We start from the raw sequence: 23,206 nt of genomic DNA, 5'->3' as shown, positions 1-23,206 counted from the left end.
GGCCCACGTCGGAGAGACCGCCAAAGGAGGGATCGTGCCCAGCAGGGCATCCACCGTGGGTGATGGAGTGATGAATCGGCTCGTGTGCAGGTGCTAGATAATATTGCTACACTGCAGGACCGTGAGACATGGCGGCACAGTTTGGGAGGCCTTCATCGGGCAGTGGATCGTGGATCGATCACGGTTGGTGATTAGGCGAATGGAAAATGTCTGATGGTTTTTACGAGCTCGAGAAGTGGCAAACACAGGCTTGGCACGTAAAGGTGCAAAGTATCATGAAGACCATTCAGAGATATTGACAAAAGTGAGTCATTCACTCATCGTATGAAAACCCAAATAGGGCACAAGTTCCGTTATCCATGACCATGCGATTTCCTGTTAACTGCTGGGCCCTATAAGAGGTCAAAGTGACGAAAGTAGCCATTAAAATCCTTGCTATCTAACAGAAAACACCACAGCAAAAACATACGTACAACATGACATTGAACTCCTGCTATTTGCAACTGGTAATATCGGTGAGGCCCAGACAAACTCCAATTTCCTCTGCTACCGACAGATTAGACTCCTCTTATCAGTGATTTTGCAGATAGGAGGAAGGTGATGTGATGAGCCACACACACGGGCGCTAAACCCAGCCTATTGTCCACAGGTATGCACAGATAAGAGATGATGATGGATAACTATGTGGATGATGAAGATAATCACAGTCATCATCGTTGCCTTCATTAAATCATTGCCACCGCCACCATCAATGACGAACGCCAGTTATGAAGTTTAGGAAGCAATCGTAAATGTTTAATCGCCAGCGGTTGCTATTTACTTTACGTCGGTACTTGTTTTTGGTGCCAAACATAAAAGGGCACGTGGTTAGTATGGGTGTTGAGATTTTTATCGGTTACGGCCTTGACGTGTGTACGTATAAGCGCATGCAAAGTAATTGTGCAACGTGACTCTATAATCTTTCAACTCTTTACAAAGGCATCCTGAGTTCAATTACCGGCCATGGCTAATACCAGCGATGAGCGTTATCTGAACCAGTCTCGGGCCGCCCTTCACCGACTCGCATTGACCAGCATGGTCAAACAGCCTCCCTGACCAGCTCGGTGTGGTGCGGGCAGGACTTCATCCAGCAGTGGCTTGCCACAGGATGACTCGTGTAATGGCAACAGATATACAGTATTGCATAGTGGAGACTTACTAATGCTGCACTTTAAATCGCTTTGTCAATTCAGTGGCAGGTAAAGAACTTTTGGTCCATGGAGGTATTTTGACCATACTTCATTATGCAGGTCAGTGCAGGATGGTGGAGGTACAGCCAAGATCGGTTTAGATGGCTGGGAATCGAACTTAAGGTCGCCGAGGTTCACAACAAATGGGCTGGCCACTGTGCCACCACTTAATGCAACACCTAAGTATGTCAAGATAATATCACGTCCAGATATAATAAAATGCAAACACTGACATTTTTGTAAATTCCGATCTCTGACATGATCAGTGCCAGCTACGCTTCAGCAAGGTCACTCCTCCTGTACGCGGGCACACCACCACGCTCCCCGCTGTGCACACGTGGCTGAGCAAACGGAAAACAAATCTCACACATTACAAGAAACACCTACCCACAAATACCATGTGCAAACACCCACACAACCATTACCAAGAAGTTAAACCAGAACCAAGTTGGCAGAGCGACCGCAGGTTCTGCCTTTGACATAGCATTTAACGTTTGAAAAACTGCCCCCATAATAGCGTGAGTAAATATTTCATCATAATTAATTGTGCGCTCCTAAAAAGGTAACCTGGGGTTCGATTTCTGGCCATGGCTAACCAGACTGGTAAGGAGTGGTCACGTCAACTCTCAGTGAACAACACGGCATGGGGAGGCCTCTATCCAGCAGTGAATTGCAAAAGACCGTGAATGTTTTTACTGCAACGTGCAGCACCTTAATTATCCGAGCATCGAAGCCACGTCATCTCCAGTAGGACTCATGTGGCCTCAACCTCATCCCATTGCCTCCTATAGAAGAACTCCGGATCCATGCGTTCTATAGTACACGCTGTAGCAATAGCAGTCTGTAGCAACGCCGGGTGGCTGCGGTCTGTGGCAACACTTCCATGAAGTCACCGACCCTGCTCACCGAACATACTTTAGCCCCACTGCTTGCGTCCACAACCAATTCGGCAAGACAGGCACCTTGCATGCACATCACTCGCCACTGCTGTTAGTCGCGGCTGGGAATTGAGGTTTGGCCTCGTCCACCGATCTCCCCGCTCTAACGTTGTGTTGTTACGATCAGAGTAAAATGATACATTCTCAGGCTGGGATTAAAACTGGGAACCGTTGCACTTCAACAGGGGGCATCTGCCACAGGCCGTAAGGTTAACTTTACATATAGAGTCATACTCAGTCCCTCCAGAAAAACGCGATTATGCGATCGCATGATTCCATGCAAAATCAGCCAAAGTCCGCATATTTATGCGGGGGGCGCGTTTTTTCAAATACGCCGCACTTTCGCCGCATAAATTGCAGATTTCCGCGAGCAAAATATGCGGGCTTGCATGATTTCATAATCCCCGCATTTTCGTTGCAAAAAGTCACATATATCTTAGCAGAAAGTTGAAAAATGTTGCGTTTACTTCACACAAGCGCAGCCATTTCCCCTGTTGCCATGGGAACGTTATGAAGTGACGTCACTCATTACGCGACATCATTGAAAAGCTGCAAACCCCGCGATGCCAATGAAACCATGATGAAGCCCGCAAATCTTTGTCATTTGCCACCAAACATAAGCGCAAAAGACCGTGCAAAGCAGTTTCCCAGTGTGTTACATGACAGTGGGGGCAAATTATTTTGCACTCCGTGCAACTGCGTGTTGGACCACAGGCGGAAGTCGACGCTGGACAGTCACTTTGCAACCGACAAACATTCGAGGATGGTTAAAGCAGCAGCGGAATCAGCCAAGATGAAGCAGCTCACCTACACCGAGGCGTCAACTTCCAAAACAGTTGCTAGGGCTGAAAGAATCAAGGTCAGTAGCCTATTAGATTAAAGCTTGTAAAATTATGAAAAGGCTGATAGTTAAATTGAAACAGAGAGAGGTGTGTGTGAATGAGATTTCCAAGTATGTTGTATGTGGATGTAAGTTAACGTTAGGGTTAGATAGACTAACAGTAGTGTAATTTCCCATGCAAGATGATTGATTTTGGCATGAAAGAATTATGTTTTATTTGCAGAAACACTACTGTTCTGTGAAAGGCTTACTGTAAATGATTCAGTTTTATACAGCAGTTTTCTGTAGGTTACACTGGACTTTGTGTGTGTGTGTAATACAGCCCAATGATACAAAAGTATTTTTCTGTTTGTAGATTTGTGAAACCTGGGTTGCCACCTGCACTGCCATCAACATCCCACTGTCTAAGACTGACCACCCTGCACTGAGGAAATTTCTGAATGAGAAAGTCATCAATGGCGGCGCCATTCCAGGGTTTCACCAGCTTCAAGATATGTACTTGGGAGCAGTATATGAGAAGGAAAAAGAGGAGCTGAAGACACTTCTTGCCAGAAAACCTCTTGCTGTGATATTTGATGAGACTCCAGATGTCGAGGGGAGATGTGTCCTGAATATCCTCCTTGCACCACTTGAGAAGGATCATTCTGGGAGGATCTTGGCCTACCTTGCAGATACTGTTTTCCTTGAGCAATGCAATCATTCCACTGTATCCATGTCTGTCGTAAGATGCCTTCAAGAATACAGCATTAACAACGAGGATGTGATTGTGTTCGACACTGATAATGCAGCCTACATGAAGAAGGCATTCACAGCAGCTCTGCAGTCGTTGTTCCCCAACTCGATACACATCACATGCATGGCACACATAATGAATCTCATTGGCAATGCCTTCCGCAAACCTTTTGTTCAGTTGAACAGCTTCATGCTAAGTTTCTCCCAGATGTTCTTCAATGCTGGATCACGCAAGAGAAGATACCTCTGCTTCTTGTCAAACAAGCTGCCTAGAAAAAAGGCGGTCATGCCTCCAAACCCCTGTGCAACACGCTGGAACTCCTGGTTCTCTGCAGTGCAGTACCACGCACAGCACTTTGGACTGTACAAGGAGTTCATAGAGATGGAAATCGAGGTAAAAACTTCCTTCACATAATTCCTCAATACAATTAACACTTCCTTTTCTTCATCAGTTAACCCCCTTTGCACATACAAACATGAATAGTTTAGTAAGATCAAAGTAAAAAAATTAATTGCATTGAACATATTGTATGTTTGACCTAATTCCTTTCTTTCTATTTGTGTTTTTATAGGTGTGTAGCAGAAGTGCTCCACAGTCTGTGGAGAGACTCCACGAGATGCTTCAAGACCAAGACCTAGCTCAGTCCCTGAATGTCCAGATCAACATCATGGCTGACAAGTGCAAACGCTTCCTAAGTCTTTTCGATATCTTCCAGAGCAGACGTCCTGTGACCACAAAGATCTTCACTTATCTGGAGGATCTGCAGGTGGTCTTTGCTGCCAACAAAGAGCTGCAGTATGAGGCGTGTGCCGAATACTTTGAAGGGTTTAACTTACCTTACACCACAAAGACACAGATCCTCTGCACAGTTGGTCAGGCATATGAAAACGCTGAAGAAAAGCTCACCAAGTACATGTCACATGGGCAGCCGGCCATTGAGTTTCTCCAGGAGGTTAGGGTGTTTGACCCTCGCCACATTGCATTCCTAGATGACTCCGTAGCAAGCTACAAGGCCATTCCAGGTTTCACTAAAGTGCAGGGTGATGAATTTGATTCTTACTTCAAGACTCTTGGTCCAGCAGCACTCAGAGCTGCACCATTCAGCGTGGTGGATTTGGATGTGTTTTGGGATGGCCTACAGGAGAGACTTCCTGTGCTGAGTTCCTTGGCCAAGCGGTACAAAGATGCTGTCTCAAACTCAGCTGATGCTGAACGCAGCAACAGCATCTACAAACTAGTGTTGTCTAACCGAAGAAGATCAACTACCAACCAAAACCTCAAAGCCTTGGTCTTCCTTTACCATAACTAACGAGTCCGCAGTGGAGCATTTGAGAGGGAGATGGTGGAGGGGGAGGAGATGGACACTGAGGGAGAGGGGATGGAGGATGAGGATGGTGAATGATTGGCCAGTGTTAGAGGCTACGTAGTAAGTTTTATTCAGGAGTTTATGCAACTTTACAGTTGTAAGATTGCACTTTTTTGTTAGTAGTATGTAAATTTACATTACTGTAAGACTGTACTGTTACTGTATTGCTTACGTTACTGTGCACTGAAAACACTTATTTTAACAGAAGATGTCTGTTTTGTATAGCTACCTCTGTAAAACAGGAAGCACACATTTTATTTTTTAATATTTTATTTATTCATTTTTACAGAAGTTGTAGCATATTCATTTTGTAAAGCTACAGAACTTGTTCGATTCAATGTTTTGTAAGTTTGAGCCATCTGTTTGTTAAGGTCTGAAATAAAACAAGATGAGAACTTAAATGTTCCCAGCACTTTCTGTGATGTAGTATGCTTGCTTATCATAGGAAGTAATAAGAAATGACTCTTTACATTAAAGTAGTAGCCTAGTGAATAGGGTGTTGGGTGAATCACTTTTTTTTCTCTTTTTAATCAAACCGCAGTTTTTTCAAGTTCCCGCAATTTAATCGCATAAAATTGCATAAATATCCCGCATATTCCATCGCATTTTTTAAGAAAACGTGCCGCATAATCAACGATTTTTGCCCGCAACAATCACCAAAAAACTCCGCGTTTTTCTGGAGGGACTGCATACTGTCATGTATACAGCACTGGAGGTACGAGTAAAACTAAGTTTGTCTCGGTTAGATAATTCTGTTATTTAATCGAACAACATTGCGATCAGCTAATTGGGATGGGATCTTGGTGTTGAGCGCTCCGATCCGAGGAATCGGCGTGGGATTTAGTGTCGTAACTTGGCCGTCGTAACAGGAATTCCATCCAATGAATGGGCAAACGTAACTTCATTAGGCATTAAACAGAAGCACTTACACAACCTTAACGTTGTAAAAACCGGTCCGGCGAGCCCTCGTCAACGTTGACATGCGGGTAGAACACACTTGACGGTGTTTTACACCGACGTGCCACAGTTGAGTGGCGTGCGCCAATGTTGAGCGTTGTTGTTGTCACCCACATTAATTGCTGCTTTTCACCATTTACAAGCACAGTGCTGCCACAGGGAGTATGTTGACGTCACACAGAGTAAATGGGGAATAGTCTCGCACCTTGCAGCCAAAGAATGTGGTTGTTGGGTCACCTGGGATGGGCATGAGTGAGGTAATAACTGAGCCATTAAAGGATGCAATTACTGGAACCTGTGTCCTGCAAGTGCCTCTGTGTAAGAACTAGCGAGTGAACAAGACGAGTTAAAGCGTTAAGAGGTACTGTAACTGTATGTTTCCATACACACATGGACTCATTTAGTTGATTTGACAAATTTTGTTGTTGTTTGTGCTTTTTGTTTTGGTGCCAATCTTTAAATTATACATTTCTGATGTTGCTTGGTAGTAGTAGGGGTTTGCACTTGCTTGGTGTGTACGTGTGTGTGTGTGGGGAGCAGTAGTGGAGCGGTCAGCGCGCTGCGCTATGAACCCGGCGATCCGGGTTCGATTCCCACTCACAGCGAACACCGGTGACGATTATCTGAACCGGTCCTGGGCCTCCCATACCTCGACTCAGCCTCAAATGAGTACCTGTTACGATGTGAAAACATCGCCATTAGGGAGACAAAGGCGGCCGGGCGTGGTGTTGGCTACCCACCCCCTCGTGTGCTGTGCCGGCCTTCATAGGTACAAACAGCACTTGCCCCAACAGTCTGTTACAGGCTATACGGGGGTCTTTGTCTTTGTTGGGCTACTTTCACGCTGCACGTAGCTAGCCGCGTGTATGGGATTTGGTCCTTATCTATAATTAATGTACAGCGTTGGCAGATGCTGTTGGCATGAATGACGCAGCTATATAAAATGTAAGTATTGTTATTATGACTACTACTAACCTCTAAGTATCTTCACTGTTTTCCACTGTACAACCGAGCCGAGGCAGGGCAGGGGGGGTCACAGCCGGTGCCGTGTTCTCACCGTGTGGCCCTGCTTGGCCCTGAGCCAGATGCCGGCGTCTTGCGAGGCCAGGTATTACAGTTTGGTTCTGACAAATAACCAGGGGGAAACCACCTGTACTGGGAGGGTCCATCACTGGCTCAACTCGGATGTGCCGGTGAAAGAGCATTACTTTAGCCAAGGTTAGTAGACACTGGTATGAGATTTGTGTTTATTTTACCAGGTAAGGCCCACTGAGCTAAAGAGCGATTTTTCTGAAGGGACCTGGTCATCATAAATGATAGCTCAACGAAGTGGCTTATCAATTGGAAATTTATAGCAGCCAAATAGTCTGAACACGTGTCGATTCTAAATGTGGAGGGGAAAAACCGGAGGACCCGGAGAAAACCCACGCAACCACGGGGAGAGAGACACGCAAACTATAAATATACAGGTGTCAGGGTCGGGATGGAACCCATGAACTCCTGCATGCCAGGTGAGATAGTTAACATCTCGCCACCGTGTATGACAGTGGTGTGGCTAGTACCATAATTTAACAAATTTGTCTTATAATGGCTGATGTTGATTTTAACAAAATTACAAATACACGGCACGTATAAAAGAAACGCTATAATGTTCTTTATTCAACCCAAAAAAGCCTCACTTAAAATTAAGCCCATTTTTATCTCGGTTCTACATTCGCAAGTTCGACCGTCTCAGAGTAGCTGCGGGAAATCCCACACAAACAAGGGGATTGTCCCCAAATCTCTGCACGAATAAATAAATCAAATATACCGCTTTAACTGCCATCCCAGAACCAGATGGGCGTTAACTATAACCAACAACGTGCCGGTGTTGCCAAATTGCACACCACGTGGGAGCAATGCATATGGACTATTACAGAAATAAACGTTACAAAAGGGATCTTGTGATAACCCCCTAAACCAAACCATTCGAGTACAAAGGCCAGTGCCCCAAGAGACACAGTAGAGTCGAGCGCGAAACATGCCGACAAGGCACGCGAGAAATCGTGGACCTTTTGAGGACCCATCGTTGCCTCCGCCATCGCAGATATTTGCGGTCACCAACATGGATGAACTCTGGAGGATGTAAATGAGTGCTGTCCGCAGCAGAGGGCACCTGTACTCGAGTTGATGGCTCACAGTTTACCTGGCTGCATTGAGGCGCCACAACAAAACCTGCCCCCCCCCCGCAATGCAGATATCGCAAAATGGCCTTGGAATTTTCCGACTGCAGGTGTGACCACACACGTATTGTCATGAACGTTATGTAAGCAGCCGTGTATTATGCAACCCGTGCACACGCACGTACAGTGGTATGTGAATACAATTGCAGGTTATTCTGGAATTGCCACACAAGCCGGGGCGGCAACCATTAAACACGGTGGTGTTTAATGGTTATCAGCACCACGGGATTGTAATCCAGAGGGCAACCGGTTCCATCTCCTGGCGTGGCAGCCGAAACAATGTGGACGTTTTTTGTAAATCCTCCTGCCTTTGTCCACCCAGTCGTAGAAATTGGGTCACCGCAGTAGATCGATAGTTCGCGTGCGATTGGTTAGAGTGTGGGGAAGCAATTCCAGGTATGGTACAGGGTAGGTAGGTGCGAGATTACAGTATCGTGGTTAGGCATTCCGATTGGAGATCCAATCACACTGCTGTCGAGACAGACATAGTATACTGTACATACCTGTGAAATAAAATTGTACAGGGTGCTCCAGATGTCTTGACTCCCGTTTAGTTGTCTAAAAACATAATATTTTTAAAGCAGGGTTTATTTAAAACGTAAATGAATATGCATAGGGGATAAAAAACATGTTCGTAGTCAATAAATTGGGGGTCACAAGACATCTGGACCAGCCTGTAGACAGTAGTCGAAACCTCCTTATGGGAGAAACTAAGAAATGTTGCAATAGGGTTTCCCCCTTTTTTCTGGCAACAAAACTGAAACCTTTTTACAAGGAATCATGTGTGCATTAACCACAATACTTGTGGTCAAAATGCAAAAAAACCCACTGATAACGGGCCCTTCTTCAAAGCACTCATTACACAGAATAAAGGTGGCCCACGCGTTGCACAGAAACTGCTCGCCCTACAAATGAACCGCAATGCCTTGCTGATGACGGGCGCTTGTGTTGCGCCCGAAACGTCGTGATTTGTTGTATTTTATATACCTACGTGACTTTACCGATAGAACCAAAGAGTATGGATTCCCGCAGTCACGAAAGCTTCAAATCAAGACTTGCTGATCTCGTCAAGGAGCATAAACCATCACGCGAAATCTCGTCATCCTGGAGCTATGCACTTTTAAATCTAGATTGAAAACTCATATATTTAGAACTGCTCTTTGTGATTAATTTGCTGTCCTTCCCCCGCACCTCCGATTAGTGCGGTCGGCTAGCTACGTTGCGAAAGAAGTTCAGCATACATATGTACAAAGCATGCTGTTTTAAGAAAGTGATATTGACGGATGTGGTGAGGTTTTTGTCATTTGCGCTTGTGTACCGCTGCTGACGCAGCATCAACAGGTAATTTGTGTCATGTTTTACGTTTGGCAAGTTCTAGTTATATCACAAATGATATTGGGAAAAAATTCACCTGACTTATGTTATTCTACAGACGACATTAATAATTGTATCATTAAACTTTATTTCAGGGAATTGATTAATGTTTGTTAAAAAAAAAACCAAAGGCAGACTCTCACAAAAAAAGTCACTGAATATTTGAAAATAAGTTTCGTAAGATCCCAGGCTCGCACATAGAAACCCGAGTTGATTCCGTTACATTATGATTTACAGCGGTCTAAGTCCACAAGTTAATACTTAAAACAGTGTACAGTAGTTGTTTTTTCTCAACTTCAGGTATAATTAAAGTCTTCGTAAACACTGTACTGTACGCCATATTAGTTGTGAACGTAGTTACTTGGTTTAAATCCTATCGAGACCCATTCTGGCTACACAGCATGTCGTGGACAAAGTACTGAGCAAGCTTTAAAAGTACCGGATATAAAGAACACTGTCAAACATTAAAATGCAGAACTATCCACCTCAGTGGCGTGTTACCCAATGGAGTAACTGACTCACAGCCACAAGGAGAGAGCCAACATGGCAAATCTAAACTCTCCGGCAATGTGCAATTGTGGTCAGAACATACAACACGACTCAATGGCTGATTCACAAATACAGAGGAAGAGGCATCAATAGAGTGATTCACCATTCCGCTAGACCCGGACTCAACCAGCTCAATGTAAAAGCACAGTTGTTGCTCTACAAATCAACATCAGCCAGACGAAGACGAACAGGTCACAAGGACGCGGTGGGTAATGCTGGTGGGCCACGTAGCCATGGGGCCCATGTCAAGTGGCCCATCACGATCACGAAGGGATGGAGGCACAGCACGACGTTCCCACCCACCCCCTTCTTTTCAAGAGTTGGGAGGCAGATGCCCATACAGTAATCCCACAAACCAACGCTCATGAAAGTCAATGCTGTTGGGAGAGATTGTTTTTAAATTAAGGTTGGCAATGCTGAGGGATAAACTCAGCCCATCATCTTTCCAGGGTGGATACAAAAAAATACCACTATTTAAGAAACGGTTGTCCTATATAATGATTGACACTTCCCATAGGAATGTGGAATTTGCAATACATAGGGAGATACTCGGTTGTTCACAAAGGTTGATCCATTAACGGCAGTCGAATGTCCACATTTTTATACATTTTTGACAGTTAAAATAAAAAAAATGGATGCAATCAAAATATAAAAAATGTAGAAAAATGGCTAAGTTAGAGTTATTGGATAGTTCAGGATCATGTGATGTTCATTTAATGATATGCAGATATATAATTACCACCTTTTCCACCAACCAAACCCAGATATCTTTCTCAGTCATCTGAGGTCTACCGTACGAATAAATTTCAACCCAATCGCACCAGATCTCAGTACAAACCTTGGGTGGCCACTTGTCCAGGTCAAACCCTGACCGGTGGCAACCCGAGGCTCCGTGCCCTACAACAACATCTGATGTCGCGTCCTGGTTCACGGTTTTGCTGACTGCAGTAACTCTGGGTTTGGGTAATGGGGGTTCATGAATAAACACACACACACACTGCGATTATGGCTTCCATGGGAGACGACAACAAAGCTGACATGAGGGCGATTGTGACACGGCACTCACATACATCTTTACTGGGCTCTTTGTCACATCATCAAAATCCTCGCAATTTCGGAAACTTAACCGCCATCGCGCAAACTGCAATCTTTCAAATGGAACTTTGGCAGACGTTACCGATGCACAAGTATTTTCAAGCAATATAGTTTCAACGCGGTTATGATATTGTGATAACTTATAACGCTGTACGGGAGCATTGTTTGAAGGGGCGGCGGGGAGCAGAGGATTTAATAAACTCTGAAGGGGGGCGGGGAGGGGGGCATGACAGTCAATGTTAAACAAACTTTAAACAAAATGTTAAACGCTAACCAGAATTAGTAATGTCTGTTTTTGTCTACAGTGCAACTCTCATATCCCCCCGTGTGCTTTGTGCATGCGAGGAGAGGTTCAATGACAACGTAAACTGACTGGGTGTTACATTTTGACCCAGCATGTTTTGACTTGACTGTAATTATAATTTAAAGGGGGAAGGGGGGGGGCTGCTGGATATTCAGCATGTGGGGTGCTCAGCCCCCCTCTTGTATGTACTGTATGGACAATAGAGAAGAGGTGAGCTTGAAGAGGAAACTGAAGGAGGTTAAGGAGGGCGACTGCTTAATGTACAGGGCAAAGTCTAAAGCGAGATGCGGACAACGAATAAAATGGGCTCTTGTGTGAGGATGTCAGTGTTTTAATGTCTCACGATAGACAACCTCTTGTTACTGTCGTTTCATTTTGCAGGCGTGGGGTGGGCGTGTGTCACGTGTTGTTGATGTTGTAATTGTAACATGAAAGTTTACTGGGTCAGGTTTACAAGTTGATTTGTGTAACCTGGATGTTAGCTCGGAGAGATAGACCAGCATCGTCTCGTTGTTAAGAGTGACCTTGCCAGTTGTGTGTAGGGGGGGTACAGCGATTGCTGCCTCTGCTGTGTGTCATCCCCATCGAGTCATTTTGATGTTTAGAAATTGAGGCTTAGTTCACACATGGGCAACTTAAATCGAATCGCAACCAACTCGCTTTACCCAGAATGAAACGTGACGACGGCTTGTCACAACTCGAATCGGCAAATGATCGCGAAGAAACCCACGCGATTACTTGCCGAGTGAACTTAGAAACGTGGTTGGGTCTCCGCAGCCAAAAAAACCCACCATCAAAGTTTGTTAATGGGCTTAGGCCACGCGGTACTGTGTGTGTGTGTGGCAAAGCCCTCCACCACCACCAGACAAGATTGTCACATTCAACACGCTGTTCTTCAGAACTGTGTTTTGTGTGTCGAGTTTGTTGTCCTTTCTTGATTCGAAGCTTTTGTGACTGCAGGAATCCATACGCTTTGGTTCTTCCGCACACCCGATTAGCACGGTTGGCTACGTACGGTGCGAAAGAAGTTCAACATACATACAGACGGTAACAGTGATGGTGCTAAATGTGCCATGGGGCACTCAAATCTCAAGACACCGGTGGTGGGGAAGGGCCCTAAACTGGCCAGATTTGTATCAAATAAATTGCCACGTATTACCACAAATACTAATGACAACACCTTCATTAAACGCGACAATCTCGTCGGGTGTTGGAGGGTTCATTGGCCAGAGAAGAGGCGGGGAAGAATGTCACTGCCCCCGTGGGTGATATTTGGTGGCCCAAATGACCGATTTCTGTGTCCATCCACGTGAACTCACGCCACCGATAGGAAGCTGTGGGGGCTGTCAATCTCGTCGGGGTTTGCGTGACAACAACAACGAACCGGTTACCGTACATCCACAAATAAGGGGTTTCGCAATCAACACAGAATGTTGTACGGTAACTTTAACTTTGACCGCCGTGGAAACCCCACTGCCTACATGGCCTATACTATACACAAACTTTTGATTTTATTTGACCAGACAAGGCACACCGAGCTATAATAGCTATTATTTTTTCAGAAACAACCCTGGCTATCACAAACGATAGCCTAACGAAGTGGGCTCACGTGGACATATAATAGCAGCGGCCTAATGCTCTAAACGCGTGTTTGTTGATTCCAAATGTGGAGGGGGAAATGGGAAGAGGCAGAAAAAAATCCACGCGGGGGGGGGGGGACGCAAACTACAAATATACAGCAGGCATTGTCAGGGGTAGGGATCGAACCCACGACCTCTTGTACACCAGGCGAGGTAGTTAACATCTCATAGCCACCGTGATGATGATGAGAGAGAGACGCAAAGTCGCAAACTACACAAATACAGCAGGCGTCAGGGGTAGGGAACTAACCCACGACCTCCTGTGTACCAGGCGACGTAGTTAACATCTCCTGGCCACCGTGATGATGAGAGAGAGACACACACGCAAACTATAAATATACAGCAGCAGGCGTCAGGATCGAACCCACGACCTCCTGCACACCAGGCGAGGTAGTCAACATCTCCTAGCCACCGTGATGATGATGAGAGAGAGAGACACGCAAACTACAAACATACAGCAAGGCATTGTCAGGGGTAGGGATCGAACCCACGACCTCCTGTACACCAGGCGAGGTAGTTAACATCTCCTGGCCACCGCAGCGCCCACAGCTCAGGGTATCGGCGACTATCCACCCAGCCACGCCTGCCACAGCCACATGCCCCCCGAGTAAGAACCACCAAGCACTACCACTAAACCACGACCACTGCTGCTACTAAACCACGACCACTGCTGCCACTAAACCACGACCACTGCTGCTACTAAACCACGACCACTGCTGCTACTAAACCACGACCACTGCCACTGCCGCTACTACTCACGGTCTGCCGATGCGGGCAGCACGGCCAGCGACGCTGCCAGGAGCAGGGCCGTGGCCAGGTTGAGCATCAGGGCAGCAGCCATCGTCTGCAGCAGGAGGAGAAGGAGGGTTTGTGGACGCGCCCGAGGATGATGTTGTTGTTGTTGACTCTTGAAAGTTTGTCGGAGAAGACGCGGAGAGAGGAGCGAGTAGAGTCGTCAAGTGAAGACTTCCGAGTGAGAGGCGGCACAGAGCGCCCCGCCCCTTGCCTCCACAACAGCCACCTCCCCTTCACATTCCACAGCCATCACACACAGTGACACACACACACAGCCATCACACACACACAGACATACAGCACACACACACAGAGCACACACCCACTCACACAATCACACAGCCATCACACACACACAGCCATCACACACACACAGCCATCACACACACACAGCACACACACACAGCCATCACACACACAGAGAGCACACACCCACTCACACAATCACACAGCCATCACACACACACAGCCATCACACACACACAGCCATCACACACACACAGCACACACACAGCCATCACACACACAGAGAGCACACACCCACTCACACAATCACACAGCCATCACACACACACAGCCATCACACACACACAGCCATCACACACACACAGCCATCACACACACAGAGAGCACACACCCACTCACACAATCACACAGCCATCACACACACACAGCCATCACACACACACAGCCATCACACACACACAGCACACACACACAGCCATCACACACACAGAGAGCACACACCCACTCACACAATCACACAGCCATCACACACACACAGCCATCACACACACACAGCCATCACAGACACACAGCACACACACACAGCCATCACACACACACAGAGCACACCCACTCACACAATCACACAGCCATCACACACACACAGCCATCACACACACACAGCCATCACAGACACACAGCACACACACACAGCCATCACACACACACAGAGCACACCCACTCACACAATCACACAGCCATCACACACACACAGCCATCACACACACACAGCCATCACACACAGGGCACTCACACACACACAGCCATCACACACACACACAGACACAGCACACACACAGAGCACACACCCACTCACACAATCACACACAGCACACACACACAGAGCACACACCCACTCACACAATCACACACAGCCATCACACACACACACAGACACACAGCACACACACAGAGCACACACCCACTCACACAATCACACACACACACAGCCATCACACACACAGCACACACACATCTCACACACACAGAGCACACACCCACTCACACAATCACACACAGCACACACACACAGCCATCACACACACACAGGGCACACACCCACTCACACAATCACACACACACAGCCATCACACACACAGGGCACACACCCACTCACACAATCACACACAGCCATCACACACACACACAGCACACACACAGAGCACACACCCACTCACACAATCACACAGCACACACAGCCATCACACACACACAGCACACACACGGGGCACACACCCACTCACACAATCACACACAGCACACACACACAGACACACACAGCACACACACAGGGCACACACCCACTCACACAATCACACACTCACCATCACACACAGAGCACACACCCACTCACACAATCACACACAGCCATCACACACACAGAGCACACACCCACTCACACAATCACACACAGCACACACACACAGCCATCACACACACACAGCACACACACAGGGCACACACCCACTCACACAATCACACACAGCACACACACACAGACACACACAGCACACACACAGGGCACACACCCACTCACACAATCACACACTCACCATCACACACAGCACACACCCACTCACACAATCACACACAGCACACGCACACAATCACCATCACACACCCACAGGGCACACACCCACTCACACAATCACACACAGCACACACACACAATCACCATCACACACACACAGCACACACACAGCACACACACGGAGCACACCCACTCACCATCACACGCACACAGCACACACACATCTCACACCCACTCACACAATCACACACAGCACACACACACAATCACCATCACACACACACAGCACACACACGGAGCACACCCACTCGCCATCACACGCACACAGCACACACAGCACACACACAGAGCACACACACTCACCATAACACACACACAGCACACACACAGAGCACACCCACTCACCATCACACACACACAGCACACACACACTCACCATCACACACAGCACACACACAGACACACACAGCACACACACAGCACACACACAGAGCACACCCACTCACCATCACACACACACAGCACACACACATCACATACACACTCACACACACAGACATACACACACAGATCTACACACAGCCCACACACACTCACCATCACACATACATACAGACAAGCCCACAGAGCACACACACACTCACACAATCACACACAGCACACACACAATCACACAGCACACACACACAACACACACACAGTCACACACTCACAATCACACACACACACTCACAATCACACACACAGCACACACACACAATCACACACAGCACACACACAGCACACACCCACTCACCATCACACACACTGACCCACTCACCATCACACACAGCACACACTCACTATCACACACACAGCACACACTCACAATCACACACACACACTCACCATCACACACAGCACACACACTCACCATCACACACAGCACACACACTCACCACACACTCACACCCACACAACAACAACCGCCATTCGCCACTAAGTGGCGGTGACGTCACCACAACGCTTTTGCCAGACCATGTGCACCTTGAGGTCACGTGAAGTGTCGAACGCCCGCTGGCAGGAGGTCAAAGGACAGACCCAGCAGGTGCCACGGGTCGACTGACTGAGATGACCGAGATGACTGGCTGATGCACCACCTGTGCCCCCTACTGTGCCAACTTGCTATGCTTTAGCCACCCGGCGCTCCGCTCGTTGTTGTGAGCGTCGCTCCTCCGCCCTCCGTTGTTGTTGGAGGGCGACTGCCTCCAACTGCCCAGTAGCAGCGTCCTTCACGAGCCTCCTCCACAGAGGCCGATCTTGACACCGCTGGTACCAGTCATCGGCAAGTCCACTCAGCTCCACGTCCTCCTGTACCACGTCACTCCATCTCTTCTCTAGGCCGTTTAGCCCCCTCGATCCGGCCGAACAAAAGCTGTTTCGGCATGCGGTGGCTGGGCATGCGGGCTACATGACCTTGCCTGCCGGAGGAGCTCACCGATGGGACTTTGCCCAGATCTCTCAAACAATAAGAGCCCCCCTTAGAGCCTTAACAGACTGTTGGGGCAAGTGCTGTTAGCGAGTAGCAAGTCTGAAGTTCGACACGAGGGGGTGGGTGGCCAGCAACACTCCCGGCCGCATTTGTCTTCCTGGTGGCGATGTTTACACACCGGACCAGACACTCATTTGAGGCTGAGTCGACCTAGGGGAGGCCCAAGACAGGTTCAGATAATCGTCACCGGTGTTGGGCGTGAGCAGGAATCACTCCCCCCACACCCTCTCATTACAAACACACCCACATTAAATCTCCAATTAAAAACCAAACCCCATCTCTGACAGCACACCCACTCTTTACACAACACAGGACACAGAAATCACAGTCTCACACATATCTCCAATGACACACGTCACACACACACCTGGCTTACATAATACACGTGCATGGGCTTCCTCCGGGTTCCCCAATGTCCTGCCATAGCTAAACATGCACTGGAACTGGTATTGGCCAAAACATCCCAAGAATGAGATCTCATCTGCAAGTTACTCAATTTGGCTTACAGATAGCAACTATTCCGGAGCCGTCCTCAGAGTCGAGACTCGGCGAGGCTATCCTAGGCAAACCAGAGCCATAATAATAACAACACTCTTCTAAACGCATCCCACTCAAGATCAAAACATATATTTACACCTCATTATATTGTGAACCGAATACTGCACGTATTTACAGGTGTGTTCAACTTCTTTTGCGCCGTACGCAGCCAATGGGCGGTGCCATGGGTGGACTGTGAACTGCAGACCTGCATTTCGGATGCGGATAAATGCAAAAAGAGGCCAAAATCACTCCGAATCTGCCCGAAATCGTGGGATTTCAGAAGCTGCGCCAAGGGTTTGAGCCTCGATGCTGCTCTGGTGAGTGACCGCACGACCGAACGGGCCTGGCACGGCCAACAAACTCGGCAGGTCGGTTTGCTGAAAAATAAACATCTTCTTCTAGATTTGAAGTTTTCGTGACTGCAGGGATCCATACTCTTTGGTCCTTTCGGTAAAGTCACGTTAGTATAAAATAAATTAAATCACGATGTTTCGGACGCAACACAAGCGTCCGTCATCAGGTGGGACAACCACAGCAAGAAACAATTGCTTAAGTGGGCAAAAAACATAAACATCAATTGGCAAGTTTTGCTCATGTGACAAAATCGATTTGTTTGGCTGTGTCAGGTGGAGAAGGGTATACGACAAAAGATTAGTTGTAAATACTGTACTCGAAATGCGTGTATAGTTAGATTTTTTTGTACAATTTGGCTATTAGCGGTTGTCAACAGAGACATTTTCTGTTAATACCAATGCAATTTATTCAGGATTTACTGTTTTATAGACAAATTTATTTTAATTGTAAGCCTACACCGATGCATATCATCGTCGCTGCTAGCATGCCCTCTTGTGGCGCATAGGGAAAGAGCTGCCGAGTGAAAATTTAGGGCAAAATGTAGTCGCGAATGTTGATGCTGTACACACATTAGTAACATATCACACCCAAATTAAAGTAATGCAAATCTTTAAAACACACAGCGTGTGGGCTAAATGTTTATGACTACGTTTATAAAGTAATATAATAGTCTGTGTATTGACCTTAAGAATGACCAGTGGTGGATATGAGTGTTTCGTGCGCACCAAAGCTGCATTGCATGTACAATAAACTTCTTTCGCACCGTACGTCGCCAACCGTACTAATCGGAGGTGGGGGGGGGGTGAACAAACTAAACACATACAAGCAGATCACGAAAAGGTAGGGGAGGGACGGGAAGGGGTGGAGGGGCGAGGGTAAGGAAGATAATGAACGAGAGAGAAGAGGTGAGCTTGAAGGGGAACGGAAGGAGGTTCAGGAGTGGGGCTGCTTAATGTAACAATGGAATTTTATAACAGCGAGATGCGTCGATATTTTGAAAAATGTAAAGTCGAAAGCGAGAGAGGACAACGGTTGACATGGGCTCTTACTTTAGGGTGTGACTGTGAGTGTTTTATTGCCTCACAATGGCCACCTATTTGCTGTTGTTGTGTTGTATCATTGTGCAGGCATGGGTGGGTGTCTCGTGGGGCGTTGGCATGGCCACGTGTACGTTCGGTTCAGTTTCATTTATTTGGTATAGCCCTGTGAGCTATTCGGCTCTTGAATCGGGTGCAACCGCAACAAACAAAAAACAAAAACAAGAAAACATCTTAAAGTGAACATGTGACTAAGTGCAAACAGAAAAATCCAGGAAAAAAATGCAAAGTCCTCCAGAAAAAAGCACCGTACACCAACGCTGTGCAAAAGTCCCAGTGGGATCCAAGTCAAATAACAACAACTACAAGACAACTTAGATTAAAGCCATCATTCTAACTCCGTACTACAACAAAAAAACATGGCCAAACCAAAACACTTTTCGAAATCACCAAAATAAAGCCATAAGCAATGCAACAGTGATCATAGGAACTGTGAGAGCTGGGTTTAGAATTGGCTGCCATGTGGTGGTGTGTCGACAGGCCATCGTTTTCCGTCTGACTCGGGAAGAAACCTCCTCCTGATCGAGGTTCAAATTTGAAAGAAAAAAACCAACACCACGCCAGTCCTGATGTGGAACCACAGGTGAAGGCTGCTGGTGATTAACTGTGGGCAGACAATAATAAAAGGTGTTCATAATAAAGGTGTTTGGGTTAGATCGCGTAAGTATAAATGTGTTGTGACCCCCCACCACCCGACACGGCCAGTAAGGTATGTTACGTAAATGTGCCAATTCGTTACTTAGATGTAATTACCAGTGAAACGTCGTACTCAACTGCAAATGTTGTAGATTTACTCTCCAACACAACCTTAAATGATGAATAATATTGGTCGCGAAATCCTACAAGTTAAAATAACAGGTGTATTGCGAATTTTGCACCTAAAAACGACAGGATGTACATACATTGTGTTGATTAACTGTCAATAACCAAACCAAAAATTAGATATTCATTGTAATTGATATGAATGCATCACACCCCCCACCCCCAATCTCGCCCTCGCACCTGATTGACTCACAAGCGACATCACAAATGACCCCTCTATTTGAGACGGAAACAGGAGGATGATTTCTACACAACTGTGGCTGTCGCCTGATGAAGCTGGCTGTTGTGGTTACTCCACAACTGTGGCTGTTGCCTGATGAAGCTGGCTGTTGTGGTTACTCCACAATTGTGGCTGTCGCCTGATGAGGCTGGTTGTTGTGATTACTCCACAACTGTGGCTGTCGCCTGATGAAGCTGGCTGTTGTGGTTACTCCACAACTGTGGCTGTCGCCTGATGAGGCTGGTTGTTGTGATTACTCCACAACTGTGGCTGTCACCTGATGCAGCTGGTTGTTGTGATTACTCCACAATTGTGGCTGTTGCCTGATGAAGCTGGCTGTTGTGGTTACTCCACAATTGTGGCTGTCGCCTGATGAGGCTGGTTGTTGTGGTTACTCCACAATTGTGGCTGTCGCCTGATGCAGCTGGTTGTTGTGATTACTCCACAACTGTGGCTGTCGCCTGATGAAGCTGGCTGTTGTGGTTACTCCACAATTGTGGCTGTCACCTGATGAGGCTGGTTGTTGTGATTACTCCACAACTGTGGCTGTCGCCTGATGAAGCTGGCTGTTGTGATTACTCCACAACTGTGGCTGTTGCTTGATGAAGCTGGCTGTTGTGGTTACTCCACAATTGTGGCTGTCACCTGATGAAGCTGGCTGTTGTGATTACTCCACAACTGTGGCTGTTGCTTGATGAAGCTGGCTGTTGTGGTTACTCCACAATTGTGGCTGTCGCATGATGAGGCTGGTTGTTGTGATTACTCCACAACTGTGGCTGTCACTTGATGAAGCTGGCTGTTGTGATTACTCCACAACTGTGGCTGTTGCCTGATGAAGCTGGCTGTTGTGGTTACTCCACAATTGTGGCTGTCGCCTGATGAGGCTGGTTGTTGTGATTACTCCACAACTGTGGCTGTCGCCTGATGAAGCTGGCTGTTGTGGTTACTCCACAACTGTGGCTGTCGCCTGATGAGGCTGGTTGTTGTGATTACTCCACAATTGTGGCTGTCGCCTGATGAGGCTGGTTGTTGTGATTACTCCACAACTGTGCCTGTCGCCTGATGAGACTGATTGTTGTGATTACTCCACAACTGTGGCTGTCGCCTGATGCAGCTGGTTGTTGTGATTACTCCACAATTGTGGCTGTCACCTGATGAAGCTGGCTGTTGTGGTTACTCCACAATTGTGGCTGTCGCCTGATGAGGCTGGTTGTTGTGATTACTCCACAACTGTGGCTGTCGCCTGATGAAGCTGGTTGTTGTGATTACTCCATAACTGTGGCTGTCGCCTGATGAGACTGGTTGTTGTGATTACTCCACAATTGTGGCTGTCGCCTGATGAAGCTGGTTGTTGTGATTACTCCACAATTGTGGCTGTCGCCTGATGAGGCTGGTTGTTGTGATTACTCCACAATTGTGGCTGTCGCCTGATGAGACTGGTTGTTGTGATTACTCCACAATTGTGGCTGTCGCCTGATGAAGCTGGCTGTTGTGGTTACTCCACAATTGTGGCTGTCGCCTGATGAGGCTGGTTGTTGTGATTACTCCACAACTGTGGCTGTCGCCTGATGAAGCTGGTTGTTGTGATTACTCCACAATTGTGGATGTCGCCTGATGAGGCTGGTTGTTGTGATTACTCCACAATTGTGTCTGTCGCCTGATGAAGCTGGTTGTTGTGATTACTCCACAATTGTGTCTGTCGCCTGATGCAGCTGGTTGTTGTGATTACTCCACAATTCTGGCTGTCGCCTGATGAAGCTGGTTGTTGTGATTACTCCACAATTCTGGCTGTCGCCTGATGCAGCTGGTTATTGTGATTACTCCACAACTGTGGCTGTCGCCTGATGAAGCTGGTTGTTGTGACTACTCCACAATTCTGGCTGTCGCCTGATGCAGCTGGTTGTTGTGATTACTCCACAATTGTGTCTGTCGCCTGATGAGGCTGGTTGTTGTGATTACTCCACAACTGTGGCTGTCACCTGATGCAGCTGGTTGTTGTGATTACTCCACAACTGTGGTTGTCGCCTGATGCAGCTGGTTGTTGTGATTACTCCACAATTCTGGCTCTCGCCTGATGAAGCTGGTTGTTGTGGTTACCGGCGGAACGTCGCACTATAATGGTAAATGTTGTGGGTTGATTACTCTCCAACAAACAACCGCTTAGTGCTGAAGTAGTAACGAATTGGCACGTTTTGTTTGCGAGACAACCCTTACTAATTGGCTGTGACGGGTGGTGGCGGGTTTAACGACACATTTTTATTCACACAACCCCCCCCCCCAAACCCCTCTATCAAGGCTAGGCTATGATGCAACAAGCAGCAGCAAGCACACTGACATATTCTGTTTGGCAGCATACCAGCACATTCTTCTTCCAAGCATGAAGTCTACATTGAAGGAGAGTTACCGGTTTCAAAATACACCTTGATAAGCAGGGCGGTCTGACCTCTCTCTCAAACACACCAACTTTAGTGTTAAAAAATTAACCCGTAAAAACAAAGTTTTTCACTAGAAATCCTTTATATGCGTGGCGGCTAGAGTCCTCTCGTTCTCTGGCTTGAGATGGCTGCCACCTATGGGTCAGATGATTGTCTGCCACCATTAAGCAATTGGTAATTAAATATTTAAACATTTTCCCTAAACAGTGTAAAATTTTGGAAAAAAAATTTCACGAAAATTAATTGTCACGCACAACGAGTCTGTGTGCAAAATGTCAGCTCAATTGGATCACGGGAAGTGGGTTAAAAAACGACCGAAAGATATGCACGGTCGTTAGCAAGCAAGCA

At 47.0% G+C, this 23,206-nt stretch overlaps 2 protein-coding genes across 2 annotated transcripts in view; one reads left to right on the top strand and one right to left on the bottom strand.

Annotated features, from left to right (window-relative positions):
• Positions 1–17,332, bottom strand: part of LOC144729739 (pituitary tumor-transforming gene 1 protein-interacting protein-like) — a 29,065-nt gene extending 11,733 nt beyond the window's left edge. Inside the window, exons 1-2 of the mRNA XM_078610202.1 lie at positions 16,886–17,332; positions 14,008–14,274 (exon numbers count right to left, since the gene is read on the bottom strand). Coding sequence (XP_078466328.1) covers positions 14,008–14,089 — 82 coding nt within the window. The 5' untranslated portion in view covers positions 14,090–14,274; positions 16,886–17,332. The remainder of the gene's footprint in view (positions 1–14,007; positions 14,275–16,885) is intronic.
• On the top strand, positions 2,796–8,192 carry LOC144733204 (uncharacterized). Its single transcript, XM_078615000.1, has 4 exons — positions 2,796–3,026; positions 3,364–4,134; positions 4,313–4,693; positions 8,151–8,192. Exons 1-4 carry the CDS (start codon positions 2,931–2,933, stop codon positions 8,190–8,192), a joined length of 1,290 nt encoding a protein of 429 aa, XP_078471126.1. The 5' UTR covers positions 2,796–2,930.
• Positions 17,333–23,206: the final 5,874 nt, after the last annotated feature.

This window comes from Lampetra planeri, chromosome 2 (genome assembly GCF_965212315.1).
Source record: "Lampetra planeri chromosome 2, kcLamPlan1.2.h2, whole genome shotgun sequence".
NCBI classification, from domain to species: Eukaryota; Metazoa; Chordata; class Hyperoartia; order Petromyzontiformes; family Petromyzontidae; genus Lampetra; species Lampetra planeri.
The sequence above is the reverse complement of the archived record's forward strand: the minus strand, read 5'-3'. Positions and strand labels throughout refer to the sequence as shown.

Bases quoted from the DNA above. Each gene is read 5' to 3' on its own strand.
- LOC144733204 (XM_078615000.1), top strand. From the start codon at position 2,931: ATGGTTAAAGCAGCAGCGGAATCAGCCAAGATGAAGCAGCTCACCTAC. The intron at 4,135-4,312 runs GTAAAAACTTCC...GTGTTTTTATAG, and splicing joins TCATAGAGATGGAAATCGAG to GTGTGTAGCAGAAGTGCTCC. The intron at 4,694-8,150 runs GTTAGGGTGTTT...CCGCCATCGCAG, and splicing joins CCATTGAGTTTCTCCAGGAG to ATATTTGCGGTCACCAACAT.